We start from the raw sequence: 17,412 nt of genomic DNA, 5'->3' as shown, positions 1-17,412 counted from the left end.
AGACCAAATCACTATGGCACGTGTGAAATTTGAGAGAACTGCAGACACTCTGATGGACAAGGATGCTGCTTCATGTGCTCTCTTTAGCACTGTCTCATTTTTCCTGTCCACTGCATAAGTGCCAATGGGAGACTTATTTCCATGTGTAACTTTTTTGTCTTCTACCAAGTTGGGGTGATTGTATATGTCACCCAAAGGATCCTTCTTCCATGGAAAAAGCACTTCATACATCGCACTGCACAGTAAAAAGCCAGGTATGGGAGAAGGAAGAGAATCATAGAATTGTAGAATTGGAAGGGACCGCCAAGGTCATTTAGTCCAACCCCCTGCACAATGCAGGAAATTCACAACTACCTCCCCCTCCACACCCCCAGTGACCGCTACTCCTTGCCCAAAAGATGGCAAAAAAACAAACAAACCCTCACCAAGATCCCTGACCAAACTAGTCTGGAGAAAAATTCTGACCGCAAAGTGGTGATCGGCATTACCCCGGGGAATGTAAGGAAGGGCCCTGAGAACTAAGCACTGATGCAACCCTTCCTGCCCTCCCGCTCATGATCTCCCTAAGTTCACAGAATCAGCATTGTTGTCAGATGGCTATCTAGCCTCTGTTTGAAAACCTCCAAAGAGAGCAGGGGTTGCCTCCTCTTGAACTATATGCTGATTTTGTTTTACATATGGGCAGGTGGTCTCATTCATGCATATTCCCACCTTCCCTGGGGTCATTATAGGTCATTTCACATGTACAGCTTAATCCTTCTATCACTTTGCCCTGTGGTGTCTGTTTTTTTCCAGTTACCAAAAATAGAAGCCTCAGCCTCTACTCAGCAAAGCAGACAGGTTACCTGTTCTGAGGAAAGGGAAGAATAGAGCACAAGGAGACAGCCTCCAGCCTCACTAGAATGGTAGATTCTATGTCTTACAGATGATACAAGCTAAGCCTTTACTTTTTCCCCTTCAAAAGTCCTACGTCGCAGGCTCACCGTGTCTTTTCCCAGTAGGTATAAGCAAAACATTTGCTTGCTCCTCAGACTCGCAAGGCTCCAACAGTTTATGCCCCAGTTTATACAGAATAAGATTCTTCCCCAAGCCAGTGACCCATCATGGTGATCTGGAAAATGCTGTGCACAGAAATACCAACCAGGGACAATGCTGTCTGACAGTGTGGTGTGTCAAGAGTACTGAACTAGGATATGGAAGACCCAGGTTCAAATCCCTACTCTGCCATGGAACCTTGCTGGGTGAGCTGGGGCTATTCACACACCCTCACCTTAAACCTATCTCATGAGGTTGTTTGAAGAATAAAACGGGAGAGATGAGAATGATGTAATTTGCTTGGGGTTCACATTGGGGAGGAAGGTGGGGTATAAATAAGTACATAAATAAATATATGCTGCCTCATTCTTTTTCTCCCATGTGGTAGAAACTCAAAGAATCTGACAGCAGCATGCAGCCTTGACAGCCCCACCAGGGAAGTGGCTCCGTCTGGCCAAGTCAGTTGGTATTCAAAAATTAAACTAGCTACTTTCTGAGGTTAACGTGCTCAGCCTGGATTTTTATTGTTTACTTTCTGAATGCACATCCTTGTGGATCTTCATCCAACTGCACCTCAACTGCCACTCTGGCCACATGCGCAGAAGCTCTTTTCACAAGAAGAAGAAGAGGAGGAGGAGATTGGATTTATACCCCGCCCTTCACTACCCAAAGGTGTCTCAGAGCGGCTTACAAACTCCTTTCCCTTCCCCTCCCCACAACAGACACCCTGTGAGGTAGGTGGGGTTGAGAGAGCCCTGACAGAAACTGCTCTTTTTCAAGAACAGCTCTTATCAGAGCTACAGCTTGCCCAAGGTCATCCAGCCAGGTGCAAGTGGAGGAGCGGGGAATCAAAACCCAGTTCTCCCAGATTAGAGTCCACAAACCAAACCACTATACCAAAAGCACATTTCCCTTTTGAGGCTGGGGTTATACTATGCAATATGTCAAAAGGAAGTAATTAAGAGTTCTTGCTAATCATGTATTGTGGTGGCAAAACACTTTTAGTTATATACAAAAACATTTTAAACAAATTTGACATACAGAAGAACAAAGGAAGTATGGCAAATACAATTGCAACTATTTTACATTGTTCAGCATAATTATATTGACCTTTTACTTTCCCAGGGTTTGTAAAATTTATTTTGTTTGTGCAATAAAGAAGATGTGTATAGAATTTTTAATATTTGTATGTATTGGCCATTTGTTGGAGGTGAACTCCAGTACATATTGATGGGTACAAAGGGGTGATGACTGAGAGATGGTTACTGCCTTGATTGGCCTTCTCTCTCCCTGGGTAAAATTAATGTGCAGCACTTTATTCAGCAGACTAGAAATAAAACAAAAGAAATCAGATAAAACAGAATTCCCCCCCCCCAAAGAAGGGTAAAAGGTAATATCAAAAATCTGACTTCAGCAAGATATTCCAAATAATATACAACAGGAAAATATGATAAATTGGTTAAGAATTGGAATGCTATATGTTACTTTTCACACAGGAAGAGATAGTCCTGTTTTCAGGGCAGTAAAATTACCACCATAGCCCTAATGAACACAGAACCAACACTGGGCATGCATAATCTCTGTGTGATGCTCAGTTCTTCCAAATCCAGCACTCACAGCTTCATGCACAGTTCTCAAGACTGGATTTAAATAATTCATACAGTACAAAATAGTTGTTTGAGAAATCCACTTGTATAGTGGGAGTCCAGGGGAGTCTTAGATTCAGATTTCCTATCTGTTGCAAAGAGTGCAGTACTACATGAGCAGTCCACTGAGCTTGAACGTTGAATGGAGATCAATAAATTGATTTATCATTCCCAGCTATGAACAACACAGTAAAGACAGAAAACTGAAAGATAACAGCACAGGTTATTTAGATTACAAAGAATAAAATTTTATTAGCTATAAAATCAAATTTATTCTTTCTTCTCTTTCCACCCTTTCTGTTTAGAAATATTATGGGACATCTGTGGAAGTTTTGGATGAATGTTTTTTTAAAGATACAATAACTGAAGGACATCGTTTCTACATATCTGACAAAGTCTTCAGGGCTAAGAGGTGATGCCAAGGAATTATGTTCCACTCTGATGTGTTGACTCCTCTGTGTAGCGCTTTCTTGTAGCTCTCTAGCACACATTGTGTAGGCACAGATACACTTAGTACCTTAAATATCTTAATGGTAAGACGTTCCGGTGGTGAGGGGAAATAATGCATGTGTTGGGGTGAGGGATATTTCTCCTTATCAAAGTTACTATTGTTCTTTATGAAATAAGAGACCATGATAAGCAGACAGGTGATGGCAATGATATGGGTGACCCCATTCAGGACTGGGCAAAATTATGCAATGTTGGGCAGAGAAAAATGACATATTCATCTTCTACCTGACCATCAAAACAGAGAGAGAGAGGGAAAAAATGTATGCTTAATTATGTTTAAGAGACATCAGTAGCACATTGCATTTGTGAGTTCTAGTCCCAGTTCCACGCAAATTTTTATTTTGCCAACTCTGGTTCAACTGGAATAACATGGGCTGCTTACACACCACTCTTCAAGTCTACTTCTTGTAGGTTGTTTGTTTCATCAATTTGCAGGAATTCATCGTGTGACCCTGTTTGGTCTTCTGGCTGCTCTTTGTGTACCAAGTGTACCATTTCATGAGATTTACTGGCTTCTCCATTCAGTCCACCCATGTTTTTGTTATCCACCACCCCTTTGCCATTGTTGATCACAAGCTTTTGTTTCTGTCCACATCTAATGGAAAGAAGAAGAAGAATGGAAAGTCAAAATACACTGTGACATTCTGAAAAGAGGAGTAAATCCTACTGGATTTTATTAGGGCTATTAGCTTTAATTAAAGCTTGAGCTGATTAACTGTCAGGAGTCAATTTTAATTGCTGAGGGAAATGTTTGAAAAGAACAGAAGACTTATTTTTTCCAGGCTATTTTCTGTTCTGGTCCATTAGTGTAATGTGAAGATAACCATTACTTCTAACAGAGGGCCCAATCCACCCCAAGGGAAGCATGTAAATCCCACTGATTTCAGTGGGTAAGTGCTTATCAGTCCCCCAGTCAAATTCCAACTTGCTAATCAAGAGCTGCCACATTTACCTTGCACGTTCTAAAACTTCTTTTAAAAGGCAGCTATACTGACGTTTGGTAATCTACCTGTTTGTTTCAAATGAATGGAAGAATCATCTAAAATTGTTAATTTCATTTAAATTGTTAATTTCATTTAAATACAGATGTTTTGAAAAATATTCTGCTTGGTCATTAGAATAAGTTCCCAGCTGTTAGACATTGCAGAATCACCATTATATGTTTAATGTGCTTAAAGAAGAAAATGTAGAGATGAAAAAATGGCTGTTAGCAGATTTTTGCTGATGGAAACACATTCCCCCCTCCATTTCATACACTGGGGGTTAGTTACGAAATTCAAGTGAGATGGGAGGGGCATTCAGTGATCTGGAGAATCAGACCAGATCCTGTGTTCTCCCTCTTGTGTGAGCAAACAAACAGTAAGATCAGCCAAAAGCTGACGTGGTGCTACTTCATTATAATTGTTAACTTCTTTACAGCAACAAATCTATTTTGGATAGGGTTGCCAGACCCCCGGTCCAGGCAGGGGTTCCCCAATTTTAGGGGCTTCAGCCCACTGCTGGCCAGCTGTCTGGGGGGGAAGCCCCACCCCCAAGAATGACCACCTGTGGCCACCCCTCTCCCTCTCCTCCTGAGAGATTCAAAGGGCCCTCCAGTCAATCGGGGGAAGCATGTGGCCCACCGAGCAGCTGCACGGCACTTTTAATCTTGCAGGAGGGGAGGGAGAGGGGCGGCCACCAGCTGCATGCCTGATCTCCAAGCGGTGATTCACCACTTGGCCACCACATGGCCAAAAGCATTTAAAGGGTATCTTTAAAGCAGCCCCTCTCCCTCAACTCCTGCAAGATTTAAAGGGCCCTCCAGCTGATTGGCAGACAACGTGCTTCCCAGATCAGCTGGAGGGCCCTTTAAATCTTGCAGGAAGGGAGGGAGACGGGTGGCTATAGGTGGTCATTGCTGGGGGGGGGGATGTCCCCAACATGATATTATCGAGTTGGGGATGTTCCCTCCCCCTAGTTGGCTTGTGACTTATCTTAACTGGGAATGTAGTGAGACTTCTGTGGAATAAATGGTTTACACTTTATTGCCCAACAGAAGCAGACTTACTCTGAAGTAATAAAATGTTGGTGGCAAAAATGTTTTTGAAAAGGTTTTTTAAAAAACTTAATTACAAACATAGAAACACAGAAATCGAAGGGACCTCAAAGGTCACCTAGTCCAACCCCCTGCACAACGCAGTATATTTACAACTACCTTTCCACCACTCCCCAGTGACCCCTGCTCTATGCCTAAAGGAAGGCAAAAAACCTCCAGGATCCTGGTCAATCTAGCCTAGAGGCAAATTCCCTCCTGACCTCAAAGTGGCAATCAGAATTACCCTGGGCACGTAAGAAAGAGCCACACGAGCTGAGAGCATCCCTTCCTGCCCTCCCTCTCATGATCTGCCTATGTTCACACAATCAGCTCTGCTATCAACTATCTAATCTCTGCTTAAAGACCTCCAAAGAACAAGAGCCTGCTTCCTCATCACTAAGATGATGCTGGGCATGACATTACATGAATATTTATCCTAGAGTGTTGCTATCTTGGGTCACTGAAAGCAGTAAGAAGCCTAAGCGCATCTGATAGCATCTTGCTTCCCACAGAACAAGGATTATAATATGTATGGGTGGATGGGAGGTGACAGGCAAAAGAAGAGGCCATACTAAAATTTGGGAGAAAAAGGTAGTAGTAAGTAAAAAGACAATGGCCAGCCCCATTGCTCAAAATCTTGGTTCAGTCAGTAGTTAGATAAGGCATTCTTTCTACTCTCATCCTTTAAAACTTTTACATGAGATTTGGTACGTGGCATTTAACTTTCTGAAATTCTATGAAAATATGTTTTTAATAAGAAAGCCATTATTCATGGTTTATAGCTTCCAGACTGGGCCATGTGAATAGAGATCGAATCTGTATTTGATCAGGTAGGGTTCTGCTCTTCTGCTTCTTTGGTAACTAAAGATCAAAATTAGATGAAGAGGATATCAGGCTGCTTTAGAAAAAATTCCAAAAGATCACATAGTGATATAAATTAGCAAACTGTGATATTCACACTCTAGTTCATTCCAGGTCTAGGGAGGATAGGAGGGCAATGCGGTTGAAGAAAAACCCCAGATACCATGTTTAGATAATATGTATGGCCACAGCTTTACTGATTACAGTCAAAAGAAGCACTGGCACAGCATGGGGACATATCCAGACATCTGGATATACCACCTGATGACCCCCCCCCCCAGCCTGCCTACTGGGGGATAAAACCATGGAGTGACAAGACTCAACATCCATGTGGGTGCCAGCCTCTGTATGGTCCCCTTGCCACCTGGTGGTGGAAGTGAGCCGGCAGGTCCTGAGCTGGGCTCCACCCCCAAGACCCCATAAGGGAGTCCCCAAAATGGGTGAGGCAAGCATGCCGGCAGGTCCTCCCCCCCACAAGGATCATCCCAATGCCAAAAAATGCCCAAACTGTGATGATAAAATAGCCTTAAAAAACACAGTTCAATACAGGAAAACATGATGAACAAACCAGACCAACCCATCACACTAAAATCACAAAACGGAGGGAAGGGTGGGAAAAGTTGAAGACCTGAAGAAAGGGCGAGCCAGTTGATGAACAGATTTTTAAAGGCACTGGCAACACTCCCTATGTCCACTCCAGCCACATTGGCTTAAGCAGCAGGCCTCACTCCCACAGCCATGCTTCCACTGCTTTGCCCAGTTCCCAGACCACAATGAGCATCTCCCGGTGAGCTGGGGCCATATTTAATCATGTTACAAGAAACGTGATATAAATTACCTGCCTACCATTTTTCTTCTCACCTTGAAACATAGAGTACTCCATCTTTCTGTGTTATACCTCTGAGCAGGGCTATTTTTGGGCAGGAACGCACAGGAACGGAGTTCCGGTTGGCTTCAGAGTTGACCACGCCCACTACAGCCAAAACCTCTGCGCATGTGGCTACAGAGGAAAGGCCTGGAGAGTGACCACCCCCTGGTGACTTGAAGATGGGTGGGCCAGCCCCCCCCCGGAAGGATCGGGGAGTGCCTTTCCCAGCCTGTCCAAGGGCCAGCTTGCCCGGGCAAGCCAAGGGAAGGCATGGGGTGCGGTCTTATATGCTAATGAGCTGCACTCATTAGCCAGCTTGCCCAGGCAAGCCAAGGGAAGGCATGGGGTGTGGCCTATTATGCTAATGAGTTCCTGCTGGGCTTTTTCTACAAAAAAAGCCCTGCCTCTGAGGATGCCAGTCACAGCTGCTGGCGAAACGTCAGGTCCTACAATGCCAAGACCACAGCCATACAGCCCAGAAAATCTTTAACAACTAATTAACAATTTTCTTTACACAAAAAACCCTGCTTGGGTCCTAAACCTTTAAAAGATCAGCCAATTTTTGGCACTGAGTTGCTTTTCTGTTGAATTTCTATCCCACCCACTGTAACAAATTGGAATAAAAAATTTCCCATGAGGTTTTGCAAAGGAATATTGATCCAGAGAAGCACTGATATAGTCTTATAATTGCTTGTGGGTTAGTGCAAACTATGGATTTCACTGGAGAACATTTAGGCCACTGCAGACATTTATTCAGGAAACAAAAGTAATAACAGCATTTTTGTTTAATGTTTGGGTATTGAGGGACAATTCTGCTTCCACAAACATGGATTTTCTTGGTGAGAGTTAGAATTTGGAATTGGGCTGGCAGGTAAGGAATACACTCCAAATACACTTTGTGGGCTTTTGACATTTGTCACACAATATAAAGTGCCCTTGACAGGACTGTACTGGAATAAGTAGGATGCAGATTGTGGCCAGAGTAGTCATTCTCAGCCCACATTCAATGAAATATGCCTGGATAAATCCTACTAACTACAGCCAGACTGACAGATGACCATTTTGTAGAAGTGTCACATCCTGGCACAAATGGCCAAGAATTCAATGACAATACAGAATATTGGTGAAGACTTTCAGTGCTGAGATAACCCACCCCATAGAATAATTCTTCCCTTCAGGGTTGCCGAACTACTCCTGCAGAAATGAGACTGAATCTACTGAAAGCATAAGCATTCTCAACATTACCTACCACCTCTGTAGATGGCCATGGGAATAAGGACCAAAGAATAGTATCACCATGTTATCCAAGCAAAGGAACTGTATATAAATCCATCACATCCATCTTGCTTCCCCTATCTCTTGTATGTCTTGCCTGTTTTAGATTGTAAGCCTGAGGGCAGGGCCTGAATCTCTAGTGAGGTAAGCAACTTTGGGAGGCACTTGTAGGAAAACTGGGATATCAGTACAACAAATAAATAAATATGCAAGGAAATGAAGGCCACCTATTACATTTCCCATATCTGGCTCTTATCTACCCTTGACCGAGTGCTGAGTTGAGTTGGAGGGGAAGAATATTTTTGCATGCACGAAGAAGGCTAAGAGCGGACATAAGTTTTATCACTAGTGTGGCTTACAGCATGTTTCTGGTAAGTTTTTGTTGTTGTGGCTCTCTTTGCTCTGAATTTTCTCAAGTTGTCATGAAAACCCTTTTAGAATTCTGTTCAGGCATCAAGCAATGGAAAACTAAAAAAAAGGTTCTTTACCTTCTCCGGCTGTTCACAGCAATGCAAACACCAAGTATCAATGCCAGGGCCAAAAGAGAAGCAACTACGATCAGCCAATCTGTGAATGGAAGTAGAAGACAGTTATAGAAGCTTTCATTTAGTTTGTCATCAGCTAGAGATTTGGTATAATATCTCACTTTACTTTATGAAGGGCTTGTGGCTTGGTGGAAGAGCCATTGCTTTGCATGCAAAAGGTCCCAGTTTCAAATCCCAGCATCTCCAGTTATAAGGACCAGGAAGAAGGTGAGGTGAAAGACCTCTACCTGAGACCAGTGTTCCCTCTAAGCTGAGTTAGTGTGAGCTAGCTCACAGTTTTTTTAGCCTCCAGCGCACACATTTTTGTCTTCATTCAGGAAGGATGGCTCCAGAGCAAACTGATTTATGCAGTACCCAAATCGCTTGCTCACAGCTTTAATGCCGGTAGCTCACAAAGTAGAATTTTTCCTCACAAGACTCCACAGCTTAGAGGGAACATTGCCTGAGACCCTGGAAAGCCACTACCAGTCTGAGTACACAGTACCGACCTTGATGGACCAGTGGTCTGATTCAGTATAAGGCAGCTTTCTATGTGTTCATGTATACTGACCAAGGTGATGGTCTTTGGGAAGCGCCGGTGCGTTTTCAGTTGGACAATGGATGGGTTTCCAATAGACCAAAGCGAAACTTTAAATATCTGGGTATTACGTTCTGTGACACTTTCCTGGAAGGCACATACTGACATTATAAAATCAACAGCACTTTGGGTTATGTGGGCAATCCTTAAATTTTACCATAGTAAAAGGGGATATCAGATAGAACCAGCCCTAAAGCTTTTCCAAAGTAAGTTAATCACCCAACTTTTATACAGTGTTGAGGTTTGGGGATGGAATGATTCCCTGATCATAAATTTGGAGAGAGTTCAAAATCTTTTTCTAAAAAGGCTGTTAGCACTTTCCCCAAACACTCCAGCTGTGCTGTTGAGGGCTGAAGTGGGTCTTCCCTCCCTTCGGGCTCACGCTCATAATTTATTTTAACTATTGGCACAGATTGAAAAGAGATCCAGCAGACAATCTTGCCAGCCTTTGTTTCTCTGAAAGGGACCATCACAGGGCACATTATATGACTAAAATTTCTTTATTTAACTTGCATTCAGCCTTTACATCCCTCCGTTTCCAAACTATGCCAACAGCAGTGCTTGAAGGCCGATATACCAAAACACCAGCAACTGAGCGCCTTTGTATACGTGGTGGCTCAGTTCCTGAAGATCTGTGTCATTACCTCCTGGATTGTCCACTTTATTCACTCCCAAGAAAGAAGTTTCTTGGCACAATCTTAGATAATTGGGCCCTTGCTCCACATCCGGAAAAGGTTTAACTTTACTTGCAGAAGTGGAGCCAGAGTATTCGTACAAGGTTGCACTCTTGTGCCCTAGCAGCAAAGAAAATCCACATCAAGTTGACTAAATCCTCTCCAGCTAAATAGCCAGGGCTACGTCAAAGTATTTAAGGTCCTTTTTAAGTAACCTTACCCCAGACCTTATTTTATTTTGTATTTTAATCTTACATTATTTTAAGCAGTTTTATGCCAGACGTATATATATTTTACTTCCCGTGTTTTATTGCAGATCCTATTCTGCATTTTATAACTTGTATTGTATTGTATTGTATTGTATTGTATTGTATTTTGTAACGGCCATTGGCCATATGCAATAAATCGAACTGAACTATTATTTTTGTTTGTTGTGTGAAAAATTGGCATCTCCTTTTTTGCTGTTTCACACACAGGCCCTTTTTATTTTGCCCCACAGTTGTGTACAAGGAAATGTATCTGCATGATGAGACTGTGTCAACTGCACACTATTTATTTATTTACTATGTTCTATTTATCGGCTGGCCTTGCCCATGAGCAGGGCTCTGGGCAGCTTACATCAAAGGCAAATACAATATAATTGAATTAAACCAGCATTAAAATACTTTTAAAAAAATCATAAGAACAACGCTAAATCCAAGATGATGGGGAAATTCTATTTTCCACCAGCCCCCTGAGTGGAGGGGATATTGAAGGAATAAAAGGGGAGGTTGGAGTATGAGAGCGCCAGACCACTGCTGTCCTCAACCAAACGCCTGGTGGAACATCTCTGCCTTACAAGCCCTACAGAAAGGTAGTAAATCCCATAGGGCTCAGATGTTCTCTGGCAGAAAGTTCCACCTAATCGAGGACAGCTGGATCTCTCTCGGGCCTGGGACCACCAGGAGGTTCTTATTACTAGAACGTAATGCTCTTTCAGGGACATATTGAGAGAGGCGGTCCCGAAAGGCACTGAAGCCAGTAAAGAGAGGGACAAACCTCACACCAGCAAATGAATGTACACAAGAATATTTCCCCGTGTGACTTCTGAGAAATCTGTCTCAACATCACCTTTACACCTCATCAATGATTCATGTTATTATAAATTACATAATATATTGACATACTTTACATAAACTAGCCTCCAGTCTGTGTTACATCATTATTCATTTCTGACAAATTAAACAGCAGATATGATGAGAAAGTTATGCAATTCAAGGAAAACCCTAGGTTTTCAAATTAATGTGTCTGAATTACAAAGTTCCTCATGACTCTTGCTGTTTCCTGAGGCACTGAACTTAGGAATATATGGAAATATAAAAGTGTCTTGCTCTGAGTCAAGACTATCTGTCCATCTCAACAAGTACTTTCTACTCTGCCTGGAAGACCTTCAATATCCGAGGCAGAATGCTTTCCTAGCCCTGCTATACCAGAACCTTTAATAGGAGCCAAGTATTTAACTTCTACAAGCAAAACATGTGCACAACCATTGAGCAACAGGCCACAACACTGCAGTGGTGACAGTGAGAAATGTAGACACTTCGTCATTCATATTTTGGTGGCCATCAATAAAATATGCTCTACATGGTACTGCTTTTGAAAACATTCTAGGACTTTTAACTGCTATGACATAACCACCATCTATCTTTTGATAGGTATGAAGCAGAATGAACCTTTGACCTATTCTATAATATCCACTTTGATTAGCAACTTTCGTCCAGATTCAAGATGCTGTTTCTGCTCCAGCCACTCTAGGATTTCAATCTCAATGAACACCTTCTCCCATATGAACACCACTGGGCCAATGAGGTTGTGCTCCATTAAAATCAGCCAGTGAGGCTGTGCTTCAAGTGTTGTTTTTCTTTTGTTCCTTCTCCCACCCCCCCTTTTTTTTTGAAAGCTGACCTTGGTTTCTAACAAAAGCAGGATCTTTTCAATTTTGGTTCTGCGGCTCTGGAATGACTGTTGTCTAGCAGTTTGACTAGCAAAATAGTTTGCTATTTTATTTTGATAAATAATATACATTATTGTCTGTGACACTGACATTTTAAAAAAGCAGTACAAAAATACTGAAAATAAAAGTCTACTTTTAATGAATTTTATGGTATTTATTGATGTTATTGTATTTTAACATGTGTAAGCCACCTTGAGCCAGTTTGTACCGGCAAGGCGGGGTATAAATTGGAAGTAAATAAATAAACAAACAAATACTTTAAAACACAATTTTGTGATAAAATGCAAAAGTACAGGAACCAACCTGGAATATGAGCAGCTCGAGGCTGGGTTTCTGGTGTTGAATCTCCCTGCTGTGATCCTCTGTCTTCAGGCTGATTGGGGACCAAACCTAGATGAAAAATACGTATTACTCTTATCCAAAGCATCACACTTGCATAATGTCCATGTATGCTGCTCCTTTTTTCCCACAGTAAAAGGCAATTAAGAAAAATCCAGAGGGTCGATGTATGGAATTTCATGACAAGACCACAATCCCCCACATGCAGATTAGAAAGTACAGAGGTATAGGAACCCCAGAATCCACATCAGTCATAGCTTGTACAAAGTGGACTGCACTGACAGGGAAACATCACTAAGCAGTGGGAGGGCATCACTGAAAGGCTGTGAATATCACAGAAGCTGGCGCAGAGCAATGGCGTTGGGTAAGGAAGCTAGACCGCTCACTGGAGATGCTCACAGTGACCAGATCACTGCACTGCATCTTCTCAGCTCCTCCATTGCTACACAGCAGTGATCTCTAGAACTCATCTGTCCCTCATTCCTTTTTCAGCAATAACAGCCTGGAAGTCTAGTCCACTGCTAACACATGAGGTCCTGTAAAGTTCTATCTTGTCCCCCCCTGCTATTTAACATCTACACCAAACTGCTGGGAGAGGATGTCCAGGGATTTGGAATGAAGTGTCAGAAAAATGCAGATTATACCCAGCTCTATTTCTCCTTTGCAGTTAAGCCAAGTGAGTCTGAGACCCTGGAAAGTCGCTGCTGGTCTGAGTAGACAATACTAACATTGATGGACCAAAGGTCTGAATCAGTATAAAGCAGTTTCATGTGTGTTCATAAGTTGCACTTTCCTTGAAGGAGGAGGTCTGTAGTTTGGGGGTGCTACAGGATCCTGGCCTATGGTTAAAGGTTCAGGAATCACTCATGGCACATAGCATCTTTTATTAGCTCTGGAAGGTTTGCCAGCTACAGATGTTCCTCAAAAAGCATGATCTGGCCACGGTGATCCATGCTTCAATCACATCCAAATTAGATTATTGTAATGTGTTCTATGTGGGGTTGCCTTTGGAAATGGTTTGGAAACCTGAATTGGTCTAAAATTTGGCAGCCAGGCTATTGTCAGAGTATTGTTTACAGGGATCTTATCCCCCCTGTGCTGAAAAATCTGCAGTGGCTAACCATCTGTCTCCAGACACAATTCAAAGTACTTGTTCTGACCTTTATCGCTCTAAATGGCTTGGGGCAAGGGTACCTGAAAGACTGTTTCCTTCTGTACTATCCAGCCCACCAGTTTAAAATCCTTCTCTCAAGCCCTGTTCTCTGGGCCCCTGCCTTCAGAGATAGGGCATTTTCTACATTGGGACCTTGCCTTTGGAACTCTCTCCACCTTGAGGCTCGCCTGGTACCTAGTTTAGTTTCTCTTATGTGCCAGGCTACAACACAGCTTTTAATTAGGGGTTTTACCTTATCAGCTTTTTAATGGTCTGCTTCCATTATGTGGATAGTTTTTATGCTGCTTAGGTCCAATGGCTTGTGTTTTAATGTCTTGCTTTTCTATTGTGGTGATTTTAATTTTAAGCTGCCTCGAGCAGGACTCTGAAGAGGCAGCCTAAGAACTCTCCTAAATAAATAAATAATAAATAAATACATGGTGTGTCTGGCTACTGTTGATGCGGGAAGAAGACCTGTTGGGTGCACAAGGAGAACTGATGGAGAGTCTTGGTTGCTGTATCATGGGCTGCTGCTCTAGCATGAGCCTTGTTCTTGGACTTCATCCCATGATTTTACTGGTGTGTGATGACTCCCGAAATTAAGATATTTTAATGTATTGGGACTGACATGCTGCAAGGAGATGTTTATTTTGAAGCTGAGCCACCAGAGTTTACGGAAATGGATAATTCATTTCCTGCCCACAATAAATAAATTTATTATTTTCTGTTGTAAAGTGTTTGGGGACTATGGTATACATAAGGAAACAGGGTAAGCAAAGAATGAATGAGAATTCTTTGTTCTGAATCCTTCAAGGACTGTGTCGATCTGCATTTGTTCAGGTGAGTTTGAATTGAAAAACAAGCTGAATGCAAGTTCAATAAAAACTATCTATAAGCCCTGACTCAAATCCAAAATATATTTTGCAGTTAATGCAGCCCCCAAACCACAAATAAAACAACTCAAGCTACATCAAATTTTGTTTTAGACTGAATCAATAAACCCCAATCAAAATATAAGAATATATATTAATTATTTAAAATCAAATACATTCAGTTTGGAGTGCAACACTCCATAGAGGGGTTTCTGCAGGATTCTGTCACATGAATGCCTAGATGTCAGTGTATGTTCAGCACAGACACAGCCCGCTACCTGCAGATCTCCACTGCTAAAGCCTGGCCAGCAAATCAAAATGAGCCAGGCCTGTCCATCACATGCAAGGCAATCAATATATGACTGCAAAGTCTAGAGGGAGAGCACTCAGACTGAATAGAAGATTTGGAAGAAAATAATTTGCATGGCAAAATATAACCTATAGTAGTTTAGAAAAATAGCAATCTCTGCCTTATTCTTACATTATATGCTCACATTAAGTTAATTAAGGCAGCCCGGAGTTCCTTGAATATTAAGTTTAATCAATGCTGACCTGTTTATCCTCATCACTGCTACATATTTTACTATTCTGCACTGAAATCAACTGCATTAAAAAGCTTCTTGTACAGACCCTGCATGTAATATGTGAAGGCAAACTTGGTTCAAGAACTCGGAATTCCAAACAGGAAAAACAGGATTTGAATAAGAGACGGTCATTAAGATGGTACAGGGCACAGGCACCAGGACTGCCATTTTAAAAGAGGCTTTCTGGATATTTCATAATAAACAACATCTCCAGAACAACTTCTGAGATTATTCCTTAGCATTCATTCCATGATACTTCAGGTAGTAAAGCCTGAAGAGCCACTTCCGATCCGATCTAATTTATTGCAGCAAGAGTCAGTAAAACAGTACAATTTTTATGTAAGAAGGATTAAAACAGTAATAACATGGGAATAGTATAAAAACATTAACAAGAGAAAGTTAATAAAATTAGTAAAATAAAATAATGTTAATAAGAGAATCATACAATTTTTTTCAGCTAAAAGAAGTTTACGTTTCCTAATAGCTAAGCAACAAAATTTTGCCACAGCGTAAGTCACTGAGCTCTGAATGTCTTCTAAGAGGAATTTATGAAGGACTTTTGGCCTAAAGTCCAGATAAGACTGCAGAGGGCTAAATCTAGACAGAAGGGGTAGTATAAGATGGTCTCGTTCCTCCTGATAGAATCTGCAGAACAGGAGGACACGAGTAATTGATTCCACCATATTAGCCATGCATGGGCATATACGTTCATGCACTGGAACTCAGGTGAATTTACCTTGCAGAGCCACTTCCTATCTATGACATTTCTGTTGAATGTTCCTAAATTCACACTCAAGTTCTGTCCCACTTTGAAACCTGAGATCAATTGCCTGCAATCCAGGTAACACTCATATAACAACATGAAAAAATGCATCCAGGATGTAGATGGGGATGTACATCCAATGCATATCCACCCTTTAACACCCCCGGAAAATTACTTATACACAGGAATGGAACTTGCAAGACAGGGGCATTTTACACATGTCCCTTTTACTGCCAACTGTTACATTGCTACCCATAATTACTCAGATGCTGGCTCAGTTACAGGCAATGACAGATTGCTCTGTGCTTTGAAAGCTCTGGCTTAAGTGGGAAGTTTGTTTTATCAGCTAACTTTTGGAAATCTTTTGTGCATTGTTTCTCATTTACATGCTAAATATTTAGGCCAAAGCAACAGCTTCATAACACACATGCATATAAGAAAGAATTGAATATTTATTTGCTGTCAAAGACCATTAATCATAAGAATACATTCTTATAAAAATTAAGAGATTAATTCTAGCGCAAAAAATATGTTTAGTCATAAAACATTACAAATTACAAAGTATAACAATCCAAAGAATCTTAGAAGAAGAATTTATGGAACCTGAAAGGAGTTCTATGACTGGTAAAAACTTAAATATTAAGAAAATAAGATCAAGTGAAGAATCTCTCCCTTATAATAATTGAATAGCAACGTTCTATTTCGCAACGTTCTAAATTTGGCCCCTTTAGTGTTAGGCCGGAAGAACTGCCACTCAGAAGACACTGGCTGGGTTGACTGGCTGCTTTGTGCAGTCCCGCCCAGCGCTCCAAGGTCATTTGCATATGGAAGCTGATTGGACTTCACTCCATTCCACACCTCAAACTCACCCCCCTGCAAGGCAGTTGGAATTTTCAGTTGCATAACATACCTCATAGGGGAGAGGAGAATGAGAGGAGAGCCTAGGCAGAGGCTGTGGGGGGGGGGGTTGTAAAACTTAAGAGACAGGAAGATAAAGGTTGGCTGATGGTTGCCAGGAAAGGACATAGGGTTGCCAACTCCATCAAACCATTCTCTTCAACCCCCTGCTGTGCAGCTGACTTTCCCCTAGGGTTGCCAATCTCCAGGTGGGACCTGGAGATCTCCCACTGTTACAATTGATCTCCAGATGACAGAGATCAGTTCCCCGGAGAAAATGGATGCTTTGGAGGGTAGACCCTATGACATTATACCTGCTGAGTCCTTCCGCCCCCCCCAATGCTGCCCTCTACAGAATCCACCCCCCAAACCTCCAGGTATTTCCCTCCTTAGAGCTGGCAACCCTACATTCCCCTCAGTGCCTGTTGGTAGGCAACTAAGCTTGGTCCTGTCACCTACTTTGGCCTTTGGGAGAAAACACATTGGGGCCAGTCCTGATAGGGTTACCAACTCCAGATGGGAAATTCCTGGAGATTTGAGGGATGGAGCCTGAAGAGGGTGAGGTTTGAGGAGGGGTGGGACCTCAGACAGGTACACTGCCATAGACTCCACCCTCCAAACCAGTCAGTCCCACATAGGGAACCATTGTTGCCAATCTCCAGGTGAGGGCTGGAGAGCACTCAGAATTACAACTGCTCTGCAGAAAGGAGGGCAGAAGTCAGCTGAAGTCAAAGGGGCAGATAATG

The 17,412-nt window shown here is 42.2% G+C and overlaps 1 protein-coding gene across 6 annotated transcripts in view; it reads right to left on the bottom strand.

The window, feature by feature from the left end:
• Positions 1-2,028: 2,028 nt before the first annotated feature.
• Positions 2,029-17,412, bottom strand: part of CD44 (CD44 molecule (Indian blood group)) — a 123,700-nt gene continuing 108,316 nt past the window's right edge. For all 6 annotated transcript variants that reach the window (XM_015410297.1, XM_015410298.1, XM_015410301.1 and 3 more), the window contains 3 exons: positions 12,362-12,448; positions 8,758-8,836; positions 2,029-3,786 (listed from right to left, as the gene is read on the bottom strand). In XM_015410297.1, coding sequence (XP_015265783.1) covers positions 3,570-3,786; positions 8,758-8,836; positions 12,362-12,448 — 383 coding nt within the window. In that variant the 3' untranslated portion in view covers positions 2,029-3,569. The remainder of the gene's footprint in view (positions 3,787-8,757; positions 8,837-12,361; positions 12,449-17,412) is intronic.

This window comes from Gekko japonicus, unplaced genomic scaffold (assembly GCF_001447785.1).
Source record: "Gekko japonicus isolate JY-2015 unplaced genomic scaffold, Gekko_japonicus_V1.1 scaffold1323, whole genome shotgun sequence".
Classification (NCBI taxonomy): Eukaryota; Metazoa; Chordata; class Lepidosauria; order Squamata; family Gekkonidae; genus Gekko; species Gekko japonicus.
Note: the sequence above shows the minus strand (reverse complement) of the source record. Positions and strands in the feature narration are given on the sequence as shown.